General features: G+C 41.7%; 1 protein-coding gene across 3 annotated transcripts in view; it reads left to right on the forward strand.

Annotated features, from left to right (window-relative positions):
- Nucleotides 1-23,274, forward strand: part of sec24d (SEC24 homolog D, COPII coat complex component) — a 194,306-nt gene that overhangs the window by 35,965 nt on the left and 135,067 nt on the right. For all 3 annotated transcript variants that reach the window (XM_072253167.1, XM_072253168.1, XM_072253169.1), the window contains exons 7-8: nt 3,208-3,319; nt 11,638-11,765. In XM_072253167.1, coding sequence (XP_072109268.1) covers nt 3,208-3,319; nt 11,638-11,765 — 240 coding nt within the window. The remainder of the gene's footprint in view (nt 1-3,207; nt 3,320-11,637; nt 11,766-23,274) is intronic.

The raw sequence follows: 23,274 nt of genomic DNA on the forward strand, positions 1-23,274 counted from the left end.
GCAACTTTCTTTATAAATTTAGAACTCCCAAGTGAAGTAAGTTGGCCCTGTGCCATAAAGATGCCTTGGGAGTCTCTTTCTTTTTCTGGTAATCTGTGGGAGAGGAAGTCTGCCTTGCAGACTTGCTTCTGTCTATTACCGTGTGTCTCAACTTCGGTCTCAACCATTCTTACGCTCTTCGCATGTAGCCAACTTTAACTGTTAAACTCATTTGCCATTTTTATATACTTTGGTAGTTGATTAATTACATGATTATATGGAACATTTTATATTACTGATGACATTTGTTGATGACATTTTGGTGAATCTCATGACCTGAGCTAAGACGTGATTTGATGTTGATTCACATTCTGAATTTGAACTCTGTGCGCTCGTGTAGTAACTTTATGTCATGACAAACTAGAGTTTATAAACTGCAGCAGATTTTCAACTGCGCTGCATGTGAAAAAAGGTGCTGTGTGAGAAAATGTATTTCGGTAGGTATAAACCAGAAATTGTTATTTCTTATAGCAAATGAATCGTGATCCTCTGCTCACTTACAGCTCTCCTTTCCTTCCAGATTACAACATCGCCCTAGAATCAGACTTATTATCACTGATATATGTCACGAAATGTGTTGATCTGTGGCTGCAGTACATAGAATTTCTATAGGTTACAATAAGAAATATAAAAATGACTAAATGATAGTGTAATAGATCAAAGTGACGAGGTGTGCTCAAGGACAGTTCAGAAACCTGATGGTGGAGGGGAAGAGACTGTTCTTGAAACGCTGAGTCTGCATCTTCAGACTCTTGTACCTCCTCCCTAATGGTAGTAACGAATGGACGACGTGCCCTGGATGGTGACGGTCTTCAGTGATAGGTGCCACCTTCTTGAGGCTCTGCCTTTTGAAGATATCCTCAGTAGTAAAGAGGCTAAAGAGGCTAGTGCCCATGATAGATCTGGCTGACTCCAGGCCCTCTGTGGTTTTCTTTCAATTGGAGATTCCATACCAGTTAGTGATACAACATACTTTCTGTTATTACCTCCCACTCCAGATGAAGTTACTTCTCCTGCATTCGCCAAAGGAATTAAAAGCACATGAGCATTAGAAGACAGCACATAAATCTATATCTGAATCTATCCACCCTCTGAAGCTACCAACCCTCTGAATTTATCCACTCTTGCCCATCTCAAATACGGTGTCGTGGGGATTATATGTAAGTGTTCTCTGCTCCACACAAAACAATGTGATATCTTTGGAAAAGAAAAGTCCCAGGCCAGATTTAGAGAGGGAAAAATAGAAATTGTTTTCTGACCAATCCAGATGATCAAACTTGTACATCAGATCGCTCTGGTGCCAAATTCATTGAAGCATCTATTTCATCAGAGTCAATGCCTGATCCTAACAACTTTTAATGGAAGGATATTAGTAAGTTGGTGGCCAGGACAAAAGGTGTCAGCCTGTAACAAAGGTCCGTTATTCTCTAGAAACAAAATAAATCTGTTAACATCTGACTTGGATCTGGCCTTCACTTTCTCCTCTGACCTCATCTTCCTATTTCAATGTGCGATCAAATGGAATCCAATCTGTATACTTTATCATACAAAAACCAATCAGATTTGACCACATCCCTCCCCTTCTTTCCCCCCCCTCACCCCTATCTCCAGACAATCATTCTCCAATCAAAGATAGCAACTGATTTTGCCTATTTTTACAACGGGCTTTATTTCAACACCATATCTAATAACACCTAATGGCATCTTTTACAAAACTGATTTAAGGAGACCAGAAATGGTTATGGTATTTTCCATATCTATGAACCCTGTTTTAGTTGTCACATAGAAGGAAAATATCTGTTAAAGCTCATTTTTAATGTGAACACTTCATCAGTTCACAGTCTTTTATGTACAAACAGTCTTTCCATATTCTTCTAATTGAAAAACAAAACCAGACTGCATTCCAGTATTTCTTTTTTTTTGTACATTATCGAGTTCCTGTTATTTCTATTTTGTAGTAAAGGGACCAGAACTGCTCACAGCATTTCGAATAGTCTAACCATGGGTTAGGTATTTACACCATGTGCTAAGTAAGATTATAAGACTGAGAGAGAAACACCAACACTGGAAGTGTACAGTGCCTATCTGGTTGCAGCCTTGGTTGTGAATTAATTTTAGTGCATGGCCAGTGACCATTGTCGGCACCTCAGCACTGAACTTTCTATTAGTATTTACAGGATTTCTGAAATGTGCTTAGCTATTCATTTTGGTGTTTGATCCAGGCACAAAATGGACGTTGTTTACTTGTGCTTTCTAACCAATAACCCAAATGAACAATGAGCAGTTTATGCATTCTGTTGGTCCAAGTACATAAGTTTAAGTTGTCAAGCTTGTCTGATGCAGACACAAAATTAATGGAATTATTGCGAAAGTTAATCTGCATTTTTGATGACTTAAAAAAGAGGATCCAGAGAAATGTAAAATGATTGCTGGCCTCATCTGAAGCACGGCCAATTCCTGTTAACATTCTTAACGGATAAAACATTTTAGAATGAAGTTTCTGTATTCTGTCAAGCAACACCTCACAAATTTAAACTCCCATAATTCTTTTAACTCTTAGTGCACCACCTGATATAACACAGCATAGTTGAAAGTTTCATAAATTTTCCTTCATAGCCTATTGTACTGAAGTAGACTTTTCTCCATTATTAATTTACATATACAGGGTAAATAAACCATAGTTAGTGTTACAAGACTTAACATGCTCAAATAGTTGGTTGACATAATATGGCATGGAAGTGAAGGTGATGAAATAATTCCAACTTCACATTTATTGTATTCAGAATAATGTTCCTATGATCATTCATCCGATAAGACAGCAAATTGTCTCTACAGTACAGAGTTCAGTACAAAAGTTTGGAAAGTTAAACTACCCTCTCTCTTTGTCCTTCCCTCTCTCTGCATTGATTGATATATTCCTAGAGTAAAGTTTTTTTTGGAAGCAGAAGAACAATCTAATGATGATAAAAATACAGACATCATAATCAAACAGGCAAACACTACCTTTTGCTGTCCCCTTCAGTATGTTTGCTCATGGAGAGAAGGATTGTAGTTAACGGGTTTTGAATGTTCTTTTAAATAGAGTTGTAAATGAGGGAGAAGCTATTGTGTGCTAATATTTTCAACATATACTATACAGTTGTGTTAACGGTTGTGCATTTCTTTCAGATCCAGGTCATAGAAGAAGATAAACTTCGACGATCGGGACAGCTCTTTGCTACAAACACTAGGGGCCAAGTTCCTCCACTCGTTACCACTAAATGTGTTGTACAAGATCAAGGTATAGCAGTTCGATATTGCTGAATTAATGAAGATATTTGAAGTTGTTATCCAGTGAAAAACACATGTCTAAATATTCTCTATCATTGTCACTTCTTTTTGTTACCTGTTGCCTTACTTTTAATTACTTTCTCACATTATCCCGTCTAGAACAACCCTAAATTTATCCGTAACATGATAGTTGAACTGTGAAATTGAATCTCAAGGACACTGAGTTTGTGCAGTTTGAAACAATGCAGCACAGTCTTTTTTCCTTGTTCTTGTTCCTAGGGAACAAAATAATTCTCTTAATTTTGAGAGAGAAGATGTTTGCAACCCTCCTAAGTAGGAGATGTTTATTAAGGAACAATCTATTTGGCAATAGGCTCTGGAGTCAAATAGGGGTAAGACAATACACTAAGTGGCAGAAAGCTAAGGAATGATGATGAACAGAGCGACTTGGGAATTCAAATCCATAGTTCCCTGAAAGTGGCAATGTGGGTTGATAGAGTGGTGAAGAAGACATGTGGCATGCTTGCCTTCATGCCTCGCGGTATAAGGTATAAAAGTTGGGATGTTTTGTTTCATATTTACAAAACAGTAGTTAGACTGCACTTGGAATATTGTGTGCAATTCTGGTCATTACACTAGAAGGATGCGATTTGATTGGAAAAAGTGCAGAGGATATTCATCAGGATATTGCCTGAATTGGAGGACAGTAGATATGGGGAGAGATTGGATAGGCTAGCAGGCATGAAATCAATCTCAGCGGCTCGAGCACCCCAGGGCATATTCAAAACCCGGACTCCAACAACGACCATGGACACCTTCAAAGCGACTGCACAACCACCAACTGCGACGCCAGCCTTGAACTCCAGGCTCCACCACCACTACTCTGCAACTCCTTCTCCCTCAGTTCCCACCATCAGCTCTTGGGCCCTCAGAGGCTCCATCTTCCTCTCACCCCAACCCTCCCCTCTCCACTGACACCAGCAGCCTCCCCCCTCCCCCCCGATCCAAGCTCTCAAGACTCCAGCCTTGAATTCCAGGCCGGGTCTTTATGTGCTGCTATTGTGACTCCCGTCTCCCCTTCCCCCACCACCACTCTGCAACCCCGTCTCCCTCATATTGCATCATCTACTCCTGGGCCCTCGGAGGCTCCTTCTTTCTCTCACCCCAACCCTCCCCTCTCCACTGACACTACCAGCCTCCCTCCTCCCTCTGATCCCAGCTGTCATCCGTGCCGGGTCTTTACCATCCTCTCGGACCTTCAACTGTCTGAGGCAGAGCGCTCTGTCCTCAGTAAGGGCCTCACCTTTGTCCCCCTTCGCTCACACCTCAGCAAGTTCTGCGTAGGCCATGATGCTGAACTCCTCTTCCACTGGCTCCGTCTCTGAGCCTACTTCTTCGGCAAAGACTCTCCCACCCCCACCGATGACACCTTCTCCCATCTTCAACTCTCCTCCTCTTCATGGACACCCGGCTCTGGTCTTCTGCCTGCTCTGGATCTCTTTATCGCTAACTGCCGACGGGACATCAACCGTCTCGACTTCACCGCACCTTGTTTCCATTCCAACCTCACTCCTTCGGAACGCTCTGCTCTCCACTCCTTCCGCACTAATCCTAACCTTACTATAACCCACCGATAAGGGGAGGTGCTGTTGTAGTCCGGCGTACCGACCTCTACCTTGCCAAGGCACAGTATCAACTCGCAGATACCTCCTCTTATTTACCCCTCGATCGTGACCCCACTAAGGAGCACCAGACCATTGTCTCCCACACCATCACTGACTTTATCCGCTCAGGGGATCTCCCATCCACTGCTACCAACCTCATAGTTCCCACACCCCGCACTTCCCGTTTCTACCTCCTACCCAAGATCCACACACCTGCCTGTCCAGGTAGACCCATTGTCTCAGCTTGCTCCTGCCCCACCGAACTCATTTCTGCATACCTCAACACTGTTTTATCCCCCCTTGTTCAATCCCTTCCTACCTATGTTCATGACACTTCTCACGCTCTGAATCTTTTCAACGATTTTAAGTTCCCTGGCCCCCACCGCTTTATTTTCACCATGGATGTTCAGTCCCTACATACCTCCATCCCCCACCAGGAGGGTCTCAAAGCTCTCCACTTCTTTTTGGATTCTAGACCTAACCAGTTCCCCTCTACCACCATTCTCCTTCGTCTAGTGGAATTAGTCCTTACTTTTAACAATTTCTCCTTTGGCTCCTCCTACTTCCTCCAAACTAAGGGTGTAGCCATGGGCTCCCATATGGGTCCTAGCTATGCCTGCCCTTTCGTTAGCTTTCTGGAACAATCCATGTTCCAAGCCTGTACTGGTATCTGTCCCCCTCTTTTCCTTCACTACATCGACGACTGCATTGGCGCTGCTTCCTGCACACATGCTGAGCTCGTTAACTTCATAACTTTGCCTCCAACTTTCACAATGTCCTCAAGTTTACCTGGTCCATTTCCAACACCTCCCTCCCCTTTCTTGATCTTTCTGTCTCTATCTCTGGAGACAGCTTATCTACTGATGTCTACTATAAGCCTACGGACTCTCACAGCTACCTGGACTATTCCTCTCCCCACTCTGTCTCTTGCAAAACTGCCATCCACTTCTCGCAATTCCTCCATCTCCGCCGCATCTGCTCTTAGGATGAGGCTTTTCATTCCAGGATGAAGGAGATGTCCTCCTTTTTTAAAGAAAGGGGCTTCCCTTCCTCCACCATCAACTCTGCTCAAACGCATCTCTCCCATTTCACGCACATCTGCTCTCACCCCATCCTCCCGCCACCCCACTTGGAATAGGGTTCCCCTTGTCCTCACCTACCACCCCACCAGCCTCCGGGTCCAACATATAATTCTCCGTAACTTCCGCCACCTCCAACGGGATCCCACCACCAAGCTCATCTTTCCCTCCCCCCCCTTTCTGCTTTCCACGGGGATCGCTCCGTACATGACTCCCTTGTCCATTTGTCCCCCCCATCCCTTCCCACCAATCTCCCTCCCAGCATTTATCCTTGTAAATGGAACAAGTGCTACACATGCCCTTACACTTCCTCCTTCACCGCCATTCAGGACCCCAGACAGTCCTTCCAGGTGAGGCGACCCTTCACCCGTGAGTCGGTTGGGGTGATATACTGTGTCTAGTGCTCCCGGTGTGGCCTTCTGTATATTGGTAAGACCTGACGCAGGCTGGGAGACCGTTTCGCTGAACCGCCAGAGAAAGCAGGATCTCCCAGTGGCCACACGTTTTAATTCCATGTCCGATTCCCATTCTGATATGTCTATCCATGGCCTCCTCTACTGTCACGATGAAGTCACACTCTAGTTGGAGGAACAACACCTTATATTCCATCTGGGTAGCCTCCAACCTGATGGCATGAATATTGACTTCTCTAACTTCCGTTAGCGCCTCTCCTCCCCTTCACACCCCATCCCTTATTTGTTAATTTGATTTTTTAAAATATTTATATATTTTTCCCCCTTTTTTTCCCTCTTTGTTCTCTGTCTGTCCCTCTCACTATAATTCCTTGACTGCCCTCCACCCTCTGGGCTCCCCTCCCCCTTCTCTTTCTCCCCAGGCTTCCCATCCCATGATCCTGTCCCTTCTCCAGCCTTGCATCCCTTTTACCAATCAACTTTCCAGCTCTTAGATCCACCCCTCCCCTCCTGTCTTCTACTATCATTTTGGATCTCCCCTCCCCCTCCCACTTCCAAATCTCTTACTAGCTCTTCCTTCAGTTAGTCCTGATGAAGGGTCCCGACCCGAAATGTTGACTGTACCTTTTCCTATCAATGCTGCCTGGCCTGCTGCGTTCCACCAGCATTTTGTGTGTGTTGTTTGAATTTCCAGCATCTGCAGATTTCCTCGTGTCTGCGTTGGATAGGCTGGGTTTATTTTCTCTGCATGAAGGAGATTGGGTTGTGCTCTGATAGGGATATATAATTATGAGAGACATAGATGGGGCAGTTGGTCAGAAACTTTTCCCCATGGGTTATTTATTTATTTATTGAGATACAACTTGATATAATTGTGCTGCCCAGCAATTCCCAATTTAACAGGGGACAATTTACAATGACAAATTAACCTACCAACTGGTACACCTTTGAACTGTGGGAGGAAACTGGAGCATCCATAGGAAACCCACATACTGACGATGAGGACATACAAACTCCTGACAGGCAGTGGCAGGAAGCTGGGGCATCGAAAATAAAAAGGCAGTGGAAGGAGTTTTAAAGGGGAATTGATGGGAGTTGTTTTACACTAAGTGGTTGATGTCTTCAACTCATTGGAAGGAGATAGTGGAGTTAAATGCAGTCACTACTCTTGAGAGACACTTAGACATAGTATTTAAATAGGCAGGGTATGGAACGATAAGGACCCAGTGCAGGCAAATGAAACAAGTACAGATGAGCAAAATTGTCAACAGAAACATGATAGACTAAAGTGCCTGCTTCTATGCTATGCAACTCCATGACACTTAAATCCATTGTACAAAGCTACTGCATCCCGCAAAGCAGCCCCCAAATATTTTACCCTAATATAGTAATAATGGATCATTCATATATCTATTTCACAGCCATTCTAGATGTGCTGTATATTTTGATCACATTTTCCTGCCGATTATTGAATGCTAATAAATAGCTTTTAAATCTGTCCTCATGGTGACGATTGTACTTATGTTCCCACAATATGTACTGCAGTGTATACTGGTAACGGGATATCACACATTTCTGCCAACTGAAATGTTGGAATTAATAAAAACAAAGAATAAAGAAAGCAATTGAAGCCAGCATGAAAAGGAAGGCCCTAAACTGGAGCCCATTGTAATAGATTGTGATATTACTTAATTAAATCAACATTCAGAGTCAAGACATTAAATAATCTTGAATCTTTTTGTCTCCCTTGTTATTCTGTCTCTATAATGCCATTATCTGGTTTCAATGCCCTGTTGCTATTTCACACCTTTTCATGCATAACCTGTTGCAGATGACTTTCGATTTGTTTCCCGGGATCTGGTAATATACGTACCTTGGTTCTCTCCGGTGACTACAAGCTATCATATTTTAAATCAATTTTTAAAGAAGTGTTTATATGTTGGATAACATTAATAATACTTACATTACACTCGTATTCACATTTCACTAACATTAGACACAGCCCTCATTGTTATTGCTTTATCACGGAGTTGGTTGCCAGGAAGTGCCAGCCAGTGAATTGACACGCAGGTCTAGATATCTGTGGCCCTCAAATTTAGGCTGTAATAGATGACAACAGAAAGATCTCTCAGTTCTCAATGTAACAAGGGTATTCCTATACCTAGTTACACAAGAGGAAATACTACATCTTCCCTTTTGATAGACGAAATCATAATAAGTGAGCACCAGGCTTTCTACAAACTGCAAGGTAGCATGGACCACAGATTACTTGGCCTCCTTATCACAGCTTTGCATTTTATCAAGGCATTTCCTTGGTGAACCAGAACCCGCTTCTGATGCACACAGGACCAAAGTTCAAAGTAAATTTAGAAAAATACAGGGCTATCCAGTAGGGAAATTCTAGGCAGCTTCTATAGTGGGTTACATGGTCACCACCACATTGTGGGTTGAAGGGCCTGTAATGTGCTGTAGATTTCTATGTTTCTAAATTCATTATCAAATTGTATATGACTGTATATGTCATATACAATCCTGAGATTCAATTCCTTGTGGGTATTCACGGTAAATACAAGAAACACAATAGAATCAATGAAAGACTGCCCCCAAGCAGGATGGACAGTCAGTGTGCAAAAGACAACAAACTATGCAAATACAAAAAAGAAAATAAGCAATAATATTGATAATAAATGAGCAATAAAATAAATATTGACAACAAAAGATGAAGAGTCATTGAAAGTGAGTCCATTGTCTTATGTTCTGTAACTCCAAAGAAATCAAAAGAAAAATATAGGAGACCGGGAATAATAACACGTATTTCTTGTTTCATTTTTACTTTGTGAGGCGTGTAGATATGATGTGAAATTCCAGCAGAAATTCCAGTTCCACCATTTTTAAAAAAATAAACTTAGAACATAGAACATACAATAGTACAGCACAGTACAGGCCCTTTGGCCCACAATGTTGAGCTGACCCTCAAACCCTGCCTCACATATAACCACCCACCTTAAATTCCTCCATATAAATGTCTAGTGGTCTCTTAAACTTCACTAGTGTATCTGCCTCCACCACTGACTCAGGCAGTGCATTCCACGCACCAACCACTCTCTGAGTAAAAAACCTTCCTCTAATATCCCCCTTGAACTTCCCACCCCTTACCTTAAAGCCATGTCCTCTTGTATTGAGCAAAGATGCCCTGGGGAAGAGGTGCTGGCTATCCACTCTATCTATTCCTCTTATTATCTTGTACACCTCTATCATGTCTCCTCTCATCCTCCTTCTCTCCAAAGAGTAAAGCCCTACCTCCCTTAATCTATGATCATAATCCATACTATCTAAACCAGGCAGCATCTTGGTAAATCTCCTCTGTACCCTTTCCAATGCTTCCACATCCTTCCTATAATGAGGCGACCAGAACTGGACACAGTACTCCAAGTGTGGCCTAACCAGAGTTTTATAGAGCTGCATCATTACATCACAACTCTTATACTCTATCCCTCGACTTCTGAAAGCTAACACCCCATAAGCTTTCTTAACTACCCTATCTACCTGTGAGGCAACTTTAAGGGATCTGTGGACATGTACCCCGAGATCCCTCTGCTCCTCCACACTACCAAGTATCCTGTCATTTACTTTGTACTCTGCCTTGGAGTTTGTCCTTCCAAAGTGTACCACCTCACACTTCTCCGGGTTGAACACCATCTGCCACTTCTCAGCCCACTTCTGCATCCTATCAATGACTCTCTGCAATCTTCGACAATCCTCTACACTATCTACAAGACCACCAACCTTTGTGTCATCTGCAAACTTGCCAATCCACCCTTCTTACCCCCACATCCAGGTGGTTAATAAAAATCACAAAAAGTAGAGGTCCCAGAACAGATCCTTGTGGGACACCACAAGTCACAATCCTCCAATCTGAATGTACTCCCTCCACCACGACCCTCTGCCTTCTGCAGGCAAGCCAATTCTGAATCCACCTGGCCAAACTTCCCTGGATCCCATGCCTTCTGACTCTCTGAATAAGCCTACCGTGTGGAACCTTGCCAGAATAAACTTGCACTTGATGGCGGTTGCCTTATGTGGGGATTGAGTGTTGTTGTACCATCCAAGCTGAGAGTTAAAGTTTTGGAGAAGGTACATGCTGATCATCTTGGCGTGGTCAAAATAAAAGCATTGGCTCAAAACTTAGTCTGGTGGCCTGTGATAGAGCAGTAGATCAAACAGCTTAATGTGCACTGTTTGGGATGCCAATGCGTACACAAGAAAGGTATCCCGAGCTGTCAGAACCACTTCCTGTAGTCCCAGAATCAACTCCTACAGCCACCAGAGAGGAGACCCCGGAACCTGAGATTGTTTCACAGCCACAGGTCTCACCTGCCAGGCAGAGTGACCCCCACCCCCAGTCAGGAAAGATACAAACCCACAGGAGTAAGAAATCCTCCACAGTGATTAAACCTTTAGGCCTGAATGGGACAATTTACAAATTACTATGCTGTGGATGTTGATATGGTAGTTGTCTTTATAGTTGAGATGCATTCTATATTGAATTCAAGTATTTTTGTCATTCAACCATACACAAGTATACAGTTAAATGAAAAAACTTTAAGTAATGTCTAGTGTGTAGTTGCAGAGTGTTCAATGAATAATTGGACTGTGTTGCAAATCAGCGTCATTCTTTATGTTGTCACATTATGACTAAAATAGTTACTAACCCAGTGCAGAATGAAAGAGTGATATTTTTTCCATATTCCAATCCTAATAAAATTCTTACAACAAGTTTTGTTATCTATCTGTGAAGTATACTTCAACACTGTACCAAATAGGTTCTATTTTTCATGTAATGGCATTTTTTACAGCTGGAATAATGAAGTGCTCTCAAATCTTTCACCCTTGATGAGCTTTCAACTTAACCATTGCCCTTTGTCTTTCTGATTTGCCGAAGGAGATAGTACTGATAAGGCTACTCCCTGGGACATCACCCTGGACGCTTTGAGAAAGGTCATCTTGCGTTTGAATTCTGACATCTGAAGTGCTGGGGTTCTACTGACACTAGCTGAATTTATCATACTGCTTACAAAAAGTACATGCTGCTCTTGGGACAATGGGATACCTTTAATTGTTTGTTTTGGAATGTAGTCAATGTTTAGTTTTCACTTTATTTATCTCTTAAAGGAAATGCGAGCCCTCGTTTCATCCGCTGTACAACCTACTGCTTTCCAAACACAGCAGACATGGCCAAGCAGTCACAGATCCCTTTGGCAGCTGTCATCAAGCCTTTTGCAGACATCCCAGCAAATGAGGTAGGCTGATTGGATCAATGACGTAGGAGGGCGTCAGGTTACTTTGATGCAGTAATTAACTCTCCAGTTAGTAATCCGAAGTTTTGCTTATCAGATATTTAATTCAAAACTCATTATAACTTGTCATTGCAAATGGGGAAAATATCTGGGGGGGGGAGGGGTTGCGCCACGGTGGTGTAGCAGTTAGCACAGTGCTATTACATGTAGGGACATTCCAGAGTTCGGCTTTCAATTCCCGCACTGTTCTATAAGGAGTGTCTGTGCATCCTCCCTGTGAAATGGATGCATTTTCTCTGTGTCCTCCTATTACCTTTCACAATCCAAAAACATACCATGTAGGTTTATTGGTCATTGTAAATTATCCCATGATTAGGTTAGGGATAATCGAATTTGTCAAGGGCTTGCTGGGGCAGCATAGCTCAAAGGGCCAGAAAGGCCCACTCAGTGCTGTGTGGTTAAATAGATAGCAGCATTGACAAGAGTAGCCTAGTCAGGAGAATGAGGCCAATTAGGTATTGATAGCTCATGATGTGGATAAAGGAGATCCAATTTAAATCAATACTTAATAACCGGTGCTGATGAACACATCTTTGATTTCTGCCCTGAGGTCCTTTGTGGTCAATGAGATGCTTGCATTGTTATCAAGATGGCATCCAAAGAATGGATATCCAGCAACTAAAAACTGAAGAAATCACTCACTATTAACCTAAGCATAGACAGTGAAATTTCTCCAGTCCTGATGAAGGGTCTCAGCCTGAAACGTCGACTGAACTCTTTTTCTATAGATACTGCCTGGCCTGCTGAGTTTCTCCAGTGTCTTGTGTGCTGCTTGGAATTCTAGCATCTGCAGATTTTCCCTTGTTTGTGTTTATGCAGTTTGCAGTCAGTCTGAAATCATCCATTAGGTGTCCCATTTCCCTTAGGCAGCAGGAAAAACAACAAAATGTCACAATGCAATCAGTGTTCTTGGATTCTTTTTAGTCGTAGTTTATATCAGTACAGGCAAAATTTGACAATATATGTATACCTAGTGACATCATTAGATTGGAGCCTGATGTGAGAAAAAGATCAGCACGCTAATGCAATCGGTATAATTTCACCAGAGAATGTTTGAAGGCATGATTTCTTCCAGGTATGATCATATTTTGCATGATTAGCACCCAATAAACATGACGCAGGGCCTAATTTCTAGACTTTTGTTTTGAATCTACACATTGCATGTATAATTTAACTATGCAACATTGAATTTGTAAGGAAGAAATTCTAATAAAGGTGAAAAATAATCTCCAAAAGTGGACAGTATAGTTTTTATAGTTTATTTAAAATAAACATTATTGTTTTGTTGGGAAATGTGTCATAACTAAAATATCCATGGATGTAACTGATAAACCCTTCCATTTTACATATTTTGTTGGTAAATTTTAATTTCTTCACTATCCTAAAAGGTGTAATGTCAATTTTTTTTTGAGAAGTTTTGGAAATGGTAAACTTGACTAATTTATTGAATGAAGGACTTTTGGATCTAAGCAACAAGGTACACTTTTTATGTTACCGTGCAATTTTAAAATAGTTAGGTTTCAAGTAGGAATACTTTAAGAAATATATCACATCTGCTTTTACAGCCTAATAGTGATTGCAAAGTGAATAAACCATTGGTGTGGAGAATGGTCTTCTACTGAAAAGGGTTCCAAGGTAGCGTAGCACTTTGCACAACACTTACAGCTTGGAACGTCGGAGTTCGGAACTGAATTTTGGCTTCCACAGTTCACTTCCAGCATCCTCTGTATGCTCTTCCCATGTGTTTGGGTTTCCTCTGGTTTCCTCCCACAGAAAAAAAGACGTACGGGTTCACAGGTTAATTGATCATTGTAGGTCGTCCTGCAATTAGGCTCAGAATTAAATCACTGGGTTGCTGGATGGCATGACTCAGTGGGTCAGAAGGGCATGTTGCATGCTGTATCCCTAAAATTAAATAAAATCTCCCCTTCATATTTTGCAAATCTGGTTATTTTCATATTTAATAATCTTCAAGGAAGATCACATCTCCTAATTTAGGTGAAAGGCAGAAAAGGGAGAAAGCAAGTGTCAATTTGCAAGCACTTGACCGTGAATTTAATGGAAGCAGAAAGGGTGAATCCAATTTCTTCTCCATGGGCTTTCACATAAAGATTTTAAGGCTGTACTTTCTGTGGAGGAAGTCACATTGACGCTTAACTTCCCCACTGCAATATCTTACATGTTTCACAGTTGGCTGATCACTGCAGTATCCAGGCACTATATTCAGAAAAAAAAGATATTTAATCACCTTCAGTTTTGGTGAGCAGCTGGTACCTTCTTGGGCACTAGGATAGGTTATATTTCAGGATTTCTTGTGAGTACAGGTAGTCATTTATAGGATTTTCATCCCCAGGAACAGTTACCATTTCTTCACAACCAGCTAATTGTGAACCATGAAAATACAGACACACAAACACAAGTTATTCTGCAGAAAATCTTAAGCAGCATACTTAAGATGTTGGAGGAACTCCGCAAGTCAGTCAGCATCTTTTTCTTTGGCATCGTTAGTCTCGTGAGACCATGGATTTTGTGCCTTGAAAGGTTTCCAGGGTGCAGGCCTGGGCGAGCTTGTATGGAAGACCAGCAGTTGCCCATGCTCCAAGTCTCCCCTCTCCACGCCGCCGATGTTGTCCAAGGGAAGGGCACTAGGGTCGATACAGCTTGGCACCAGTGTTGTCGCAGAGTAATGTGTGGTTAAGTGCCTTGCTCAAGGACACAACACGCTGCCTCAGCTGAGGCTCGAACTAGCGATCTTCAGATCTTAACCACTTGGCCACGCGCCAACACAGTCAGCATCTATGAAGAAGAATAAACAGTCCATCAACTCCCTTTGGTTCTCCTCCTCCTTCCTTTTCTTCCATGATTCACTGTCCTCTCCAATTAGATCCCTTTTTCTTCAGCCTTTTACCTCTTTCACCTATCACCTTCCAGCTTCTTAGATCATCCTCTTTCCTTCACCCACAGACCTTCTCCCTCTTCTGGTCTCACCTAACACCTGCCAGTTTGTACGCCTTGCCCTCAACATCTTCATGTTCTGGCTTCTGTGCCCTTTTAAGTTTTGATGAAGAGTGTTGACCATCCGTTGATGCTACATGACTTGTTGAGTTCTTCCAGTATCTTGTATGTGTTGCTGATGAAAATATATATGACTCCTTCATCCTGAGGGAGGCTTCATTGATAAAAGTTTTCAGCAGCCAGAACTACCTTCTAAGGCTGATCACGCATGCACTTTCCAACTACAGCGACAGAGAGCAGGTTCAAACTAATGCCATACAAGTGCTAGGATAACAGGAGAAAAAGCCATTGGTCTCCTCATGGTGAAGTTGTGCTGCTTTCATTAGTGCAAGCAGATGTAGAGACACAGATCTGTAAAGCTTTATGATGTAGGGTTTCTTCTCTGAACTTTGGACTTGTAGCTAGCACCAAACTTATTCTTTGCTCTTGAGTAATTTTGAGACACTTTGCCTGTGAGTCGGCTGATGTGATATATTGCATCCAGTGCAGCCTTCTATATATTGGTGAGACCCGACGCAGACTGGGAAACCAGTTTGCTGAGCACCTACGCTCTGTCCACCAGAGAAAGCAGGATCTTCCAGTGGCCACGCATTTTAATTCCATGTCCCATTCCCATTCTGATATGGCTATCCACGGCCTCCTCTAGATAGATAGATAGGTATACTTTATTGATCCCGAGGGAAATTGTGCTTCGTTACAGCCGCACCAACCAAGAATAGAGCATAAATATAGCAATACAAAAACCACAAACAATCAAACAACAAAATGCAAACTATGCCAGATGGAAAATAAGTCCACGACCAGCCTATTGGCTCAGGGTGTCTGACCCTCCACGGGAGGAGCTGCAAGTTCGATGGCCACAGGCGGGAACGACCTCCCAGTGTTGTATCTCGGTGGAATATGGCCGAAGTCCAACAGCAAAAAGTTCAATATCCAGTCTACAAACATGTTCCTCGATCGTAATATGACCCGGATTGCACCATCTGTTGTTAACCAGAACAGTAAGCACCCAACTCCTTTATGCTTACCGCTCTCAGTGCACTTCCGGTCAGCCCGAACGGCCTGGAAGCAGTTCATGGAGAAGTTTTGATCGGGTATGTCCTCGTGCAGCCCCGTACCTGTGAAACACATAACACTGTCAAGATGAAGCCACAATCAGGTTGGAGAAACAACACCTTATATTCCGTCTGGGTAGCCTCCAACCTGATGGCATGAATATTGACTCCTCTAACTTGTGTTAATGCCCCTCTTCCCCTTCTTACCCCATCACTTATTTATTTATTTATTTATTTATCATTTTCTTTTTTTTCCCCCTCTCTCTGTCCCTCTCACAATAACTCCTTGCCTGCTCTCCATCTTCCTCTGGCGCTCCCCTCCCTCTTTCTTTCTCCCTAGGCCTCCCATCCCATGATCCTCTCCCTTCTCCAGCCTTGTATCCCTTTTGCCAATCAACTTTCCAGCTCTTAGCTCCACCCCTCCCCCTCCTGTCTTCTCCTATCATTTTAGATCTCCCCCTCCCACTTTCAAATCTCTTACTAGCTCTTCTTTCAGTTAGTCCTGACGAAGAGTCTCGACCCGAAACGTCGACTGTGCTTCTTGCTATGGATGCTGCCTGGCCTGCTGCGTTCCACCAGCATTTTGTGTGTGTTGCTTGAATTTCCAGCATCTGCAGATTTCCTCGTGTTTGCAATATAATGCATGGTTATGGTTTCTGAAGAAGGGTCTCATCATGATGCTATGTCTTAGTTTGGAGAAAATTAGAAGTCGAACCTTTGAACCTTTATTGATTTTGAGAAAAGATGGGGCTCATTTGCTTGTTATTATCATTTGAGTTAATTGATATAATTTTTCCATAATCTAATTGTAAATTTTTTTAGTATATTTTCTTTTCTTGCTGGCGGTTTGATGTTTATTTTTAGAAGCTTTTTGTATGACGCATGGCTTCGGGGTTGTACACCTAATGGGTTCCCTTTTTTTTCTCACTTTTTTGCTCAGTAGGTTTTTTTCGTTATCACAAAATTCTGTTTTCAATCTTTAAGATGATGGGTTTTTTTTGAGGCATTGTAAGTGTTGTTACTTCAATGTACTCATGTTATTTTTCCTATATATACAATAAAAAGATTTGAAAAGAAAGAAGGGTCTCATCCCAAAATGTTGATTGCTTAATCTTTTCCTCTAGCATTTTGTGTGTGTTACTTTGGATTTCCAGCATATGCAGATATTCTCCTGTTTTTGATCTCAATATTACTTTCATTGTAGATTATCATCAGAATTTCAGTCACAGTTTCAATACATATGGAGGTGGCCATTAATATATTTATTATTGTGATATAGTCATTTGAACTTTTAAAACATATATAAGTATTTGTATAAGCTTCTAAAGCTGAAAATTACATATTAAGATAAAGCTCAAGGAAGCTGACCACATCATATTTGTATTTCTTATGTCAATTGATATCCAGAACTTCCATAGAGCAGAAAAGAACATTTGTTTATTTGCTGGAAATTTCCACACTGCATAAAAGTTGATGTTCTTGGGCTGTGTTGGTGATTGTTGTGTTCATTATTCGTAAGGACAGTGATGTTGTGGGGATGGAACTGGACTCTCTGACGGTGGTGTCTGAAAAGAGGATGCTGTCCAAGTTGCATGCCATCTTGGATAATGTCTCCCATCCACTACATAATGGACTGGTTGGGCACAGGAGTACATTCAGCCAGAGACTCATTCCACCGAGATGCAACACAGAGCATCATAGGAGGTCATTCCTGCCTGTGGCCATCAAACTTTACAACTCCTCCCTTGGAGGGTCAGACACCCTGAGCCAATAGGCTGGTCCTGGACTTATTTCCTGGCATAATTTACATATTACTTTAATTATTTATGGTTTTATTACTATTTAGTTATTTATGGTGCAACTGTAACAAAAACCAATTTCCCCGGGATCAATAAAGTATGACTATGACTATTGAGGGATAGTACAGAGCACACTAGAAAGGCAGCATGCAGAATACTCAACTGAACTTTATTGATAACTCTGCTTGTACAGTATGTGAACTCCTCCCATGTGGGAGTGGCATAGAACTAGCAATATTAACTACCACTACAGAGACCAATGTTATGTTCTGTGCATACTGAAATACGAAATCCTTTAGGCTTTATTGGCAGTATTTTGTGAAAAATTGTATATGAGTTTCATTGGCTATGTATAGCCAATCACAAATTTGCCTCTACCTTGCACTGCGCACATTTTGCCTGTTTCTCCCTTAAAGTTTATTTTTTAATTATTTTAATTAAGACCTAAATCCTCTTAAGTTTTCTTTTTTATACTGTGTATACTTGTAAAATATTTCAAGGGGATCACAAATGCTGGTTCACTTTTGTTAACAGTTGGAGCCATTCCAAAATAGGGGTGTTCAGAAGACATGGGCCAAGTAACTTAACACAAATGATTTATTATGCTCTGGCTACCATTATATTGCTCCTTGACAAGAAATATAAATAGATTTTCTCTATCATTTTTACAATATAAGTGTTGTGCAGTAGAGGAGAAGCAAACTATACCTTCAAAAAATTTACACAGCTTATAGGTCCTTTATTGTATTTGAAAAGTGAATCTTTTTTACCGCTGTTATTTGCAGAAATGCATAATTTCTCTTAAATGATCAGATTTAATCATATCACAACTAAGATTCTAGTGTTTAACAGTTTCTTAATGGTCACTGAACTATGGAAATATAAACAACAGATTTTATTTATATCTTCATTGCCTTTATACGTCTCTGTAGAGGTCTGTTATTCATTTAAAATGTTTAAATTTTCAATGAATTCCATAAATTACGTGATGCAGATCTGCATATGCTGTGTATTTCTACTGCCTATGAATTCTTTATATTTTTAAAGATTTAATTATTTATTTAGCAATACAGTGTGGAGTCAGCCTTCCCAGCTCTATGAGCTACACCATCCCAGCAACACCACAACCCCGATTAACCCTAACCTAATCATGGGAAAATCTACAATAACCTACCTGGTACGTTTTTGGACTGTGGAAGGAAACTAGAAACCCTGGGGAAAACTCACACATTCCTTGGGAGGTCGTACAGAGACTTCTTACAGATGGCGCTGGAATTGAACTCCCAACTCCAGAATGCCCGAGTTGTAATAGCGCCGCACTAACTGTTATGTTACCATGGCATCCAAATGTTTACATATTCCTTATATAAACTTGCTTATGTTTAAAAAACAAAGTGCTTGCATTTTCCATACAGTAACTGTTTAATTGAAGTTATTTCCTTACACCAGAAATCAAAAAAAGTTATTGAAATGATTAGTTTTAGGATTTGTAATTACTTTCCTTTTTCCTTCCATCTCTTGCGAATTCAGCTGATGCTTTTACATATATGGTTTCTTGAATAGTGATAGCTGTAAGGTTACCCTCCATTTTTTCTTATGTAAGCCTTGGATATCTGAGAAGGATGAAATTACATACAGACCATTGGCAACTCTTGGAATATGGCAGGTTAATTCTGTTCACAGCAGACAGCCACCTATGTACATGTCTCAGCAGAGGTCACTGTACAGCACTTGGCATGAATTTCTTCTGCCAACAATAGTACCCCCAAATCACCTATTTTACATCAATTGGTACCTTGCTGAAATTCTGCCCATTATCTTAGCACAGATACTAAATCACTTTTGGGCCAGGTTCCCAACCTGGTGTCTACAGATCCCTATGTTAATGGTAAGGTCCATGGCAGAAAAACAGGTTTGGGAACCCCTGTTCTGAGCTGAGTAACTTAATACAGCATTTGTTTCTGGCTAATCCATTCAACTGACAGCAATATTTGTAGAATAACATGTTGCTTACTGTCCATGTAATGTATGCTGTGAAGACTAACACAATCCCTTTTAACATCTTCAATGACATTCACAACTATATATAGTTGGGTGCATAAAGGGAGGATGGGTGGATGAATACAGGGCCCTGGTGGAGGACTTCGTCAAATGATGCAAGCTGAATCATCTGCAGCTCAACATCAGTAAGACAAAGGAGATGATGATGGACTTTAGGAAGACAAAGCCTCCCTGTTACTACTGATGGTGAGGACCTATAAGTAGCTGGAGGTGCACCGGGATGACAGACTTCAGTGCAGCACCAACACAGGAGCTGTGTACAAGAAGGGCTAGAGTCACCTCTACTTCCTGAGGAGACTGAGGTCCTTTGGAGTATGCAGGCCTGTCCCTCACATGTTCCACAAGTCTGTTGTCACCAATACAATCTTGTGTGCAGTGGTGTGCTGGGGCAATGGCATCAACATGGGTGATGGCAACACGCTCAATAAACAGATTAGAAAAGCTGGCTCTGTTATAGGAGTTAAACTGGACACACTGGAGTCTGTGGTAGAACAAAGGACACTACATAAAATCCTTGCAATTCTGGACAATGCTTCTCACTCTCTGCATGCCAGCTTGGCTGAACAGAGGACCACTTTTAGTAATAGACTAAGACAACTGTACTAACAAAGAGCGTTATATAAGGTTATTCTTACCCTCAGCCACTAGTCTCTATAGTGAGTCAACCTATAGCCAGGGAAGTGATGACTCTCCTTCCTGTTAGACTATTTGAAGTAACTTATTTTTTAATCCTTTTCTTACTTCTCTTCTAATATTTGTATATTCAGTATATCTGTGCACGGTAGATGCAAGTGGAACAAGTGTTACACCTGCCCCTACAAAACCTCCCTCTCTACCATTCAGGGCCCTAAACAGACCTTCCAAGTGAGGTGACACTTCACCTATGAGTCTGTTGGGTTCATTTACTGTGCTCGGTACTTTCAGTGTGGCCTCCTGTATATCGCTGAGACCCGACATAGGTTGGGAGACCACTTCGCTGAGCATCTATGCTGTGTTCACCAGAAAAAGTGGGATATCCCAGTGGCCATCCAGTTTAATTCCACTTCCCACTTCCATTCTGATATGTCCATCCATGGCCTCCTCCACTGTCGTGATGAGGCCACACTTAGGTTGGAGGAACAACACCTTGTATTCCGTTTGGTAGCCTCCAACCTGATGGGATGAACATCGATTTCCCAAACTTCCGGTAATGACCCCGTCCCAGCCCACTGCACCATTTCCCATCCCCTTTTCCCTCCCTCACTTTATCTCCTTGCCTACCTATTGCTCCCTCTGGTGCTCCTCCCTTTTTTCTTCTATGGCCTTCTGTCTCTTTCACCAATCAACTTCCCAGCTCGTTGCCTCATCCCTCCCTCTCTAGGTTTTACTTATCACCTTGTGCGTCTCTCTCCCCTTCGCCCACCTTTTAAATCTACTCCTCAGCTTTTCCTTCTCCAGTCCTGCCGAAGGATCTCGGCCCAAAACGTCAACCGTACTCTTTTCCATAGATTTTGCCTAGCCTGCTGAGTTCCTCCAGCATTTTATGTGCGTTGCCCAGAACACACGCACTCTTATGACTCAAGCATTCTTTTTTATTTTATTTGTACACAAGGAGAGCAGCATGGAGCCCTGTCACCCACATTGTTCTGAAGCCAAGACAGAAAGATTGCTATTTTTATACAGACACAAAGTGCTGAAGGATCTCAGCAAGCCTGGCAGCGTCTATGCAAAGGTGTGCAGTCAACCTTTCAGGCCGAGACCCTTCATCAGTTGCGAAAGGTTGACTGTTTACTCTTTTCCATAGATGCTGCCTAGCCTGCTGTTCCTCCAGCATTGTGTGTGTCTGGTGCTTGGATTTCTAGCATCTGCAGATTTTCTCTCGCTTGTGATTTTTATACAGAATTAGCTATTCAGTTACAAGGATTGACCATTCAGTAAATCGTATATGTTTGAATCACCGTTCACCATTGAGGTGTTAAAAGTTAACTGAAACATCAAGCTGACATCTTATGATATTTTGAAGTTTATAAAGCAATTGTCCCTTAGTTGTTGGTGTTTTTTACATCCTTTCTTTAATCCTATCTATCCAGCAACCCCTATTGTGTAAAGGGACACTATGTTTTAGGAAGATCTTTCTAGAAAGGTCTCACTACAGAGGCCTAACTCATCTGGTTTGAGTGCACACTACCACAGTCTCCCCTGCCTATCTGTCTGCAATGGGCAAGGTTGGCTCCAGCAATCTCACATCAATGGTCTCTCTTGACTACAGCTGCTCCAGGCTATCCTTGTCTGGATGTCGTCTTTAACCCTTGCATTACTGCAACTTCCACAAGGCTAGCCAGAAAGCCTGCTTTGGAGAACAGTCATGCAAAGAAGCAGGTGGTCATTTCTTAGGGGTCTGTTTAATGCTGCAAATGAGCACAATTTCAATTGTTTACTGGTTTGGTTCGATTTGATTCTCTACTGAACGCTTGTATTCCTCATAGTTCATTTAATATTAAATAAGTTAAACTCATTCCAAACTGTAGCCAGATAAAGTAGGTATTTTTATCATCTTCTTCCTGAATGTCAGCTTAATCGTATGTGCACATGATTTTATTCTGTTAATCTTGAGTATGGTCAACAGTGTTTGACTCCTAAGTCTTCTCACATTTACCTGGATCCATGCAAATGAATTACTTTTCTGATTTAAGTTCCATTTATGGAAGTGAACAGTGAAACTTAACTGTTCAGTTATCCCAAACTGCAATAATGCTTCTTACCAAATATGTATTGAGGTCAAAGGTCATCACCATGAAGGAAAGTGCTATTGTACAGAAGATTCCTAAAGAGTAGAAAACCAGGCTGAGCAAGTTTATTGCATTGGCAGAACTTAGCTAGTTATATAGGTTTTAATTTGTTTTTGGATGGTAAAAACTAACAATGGTAGCATAAATGAATTATATCCAATTTTTAACTAACAAGGCAGTTTAGAGTCACCTTGTTGGTGGGTCCAGTGTGATGCCTCCAAACCTCAAAATGTAGATCATTGAACATGTGAAAAGTAAGCTCTTAGTGTAGTGCTGAGAATGCACGTTTTCCAACAAAGTTGGAAAGCACAACACTTACTGGGGCGGGGGAGGGGGGCGTGGTTTCAGCCCCAGCACTTCCCATTCTGTTTGTGCTTTCCTTTCACTGGTGAGGACCAGGAAGCTTTGAAAAACAAAACCCAATGCTAAATTTAAAAATCCAGACCAGAGTTGGTTAAATTGGACAATTAACACCCCTTCTGAGAGTTTAATGGACTGCAGGTAAACTGGGACGTCAGTAGGTTGGAAATACAACATGCTTAGGAACGCCAGAAGCTGCTGCACGTTACAGTCCAACCCATAATTTCCCACAGTGTGGTTGACTCTAAAGAGAATACTGTTCAGTTTGTTTCATTTCACTAAAGAAAGTCCTTTATAAAGTTAGAAGCATATAGTATTTAAAACTGGAAAAGAATGGTGAAAATCTGGCAGAAAAAAATGCTACTTAAGCATTTTTATTGGTTAGTTTAAAGTT

This window comes from Mobula birostris, chromosome 3, assembly GCF_030028105.1.
Source record: "Mobula birostris isolate sMobBir1 chromosome 3, sMobBir1.hap1, whole genome shotgun sequence".
Classification (NCBI taxonomy): domain Eukaryota; kingdom Metazoa; phylum Chordata; class Chondrichthyes; order Myliobatiformes; family Myliobatidae; genus Mobula; species Mobula birostris.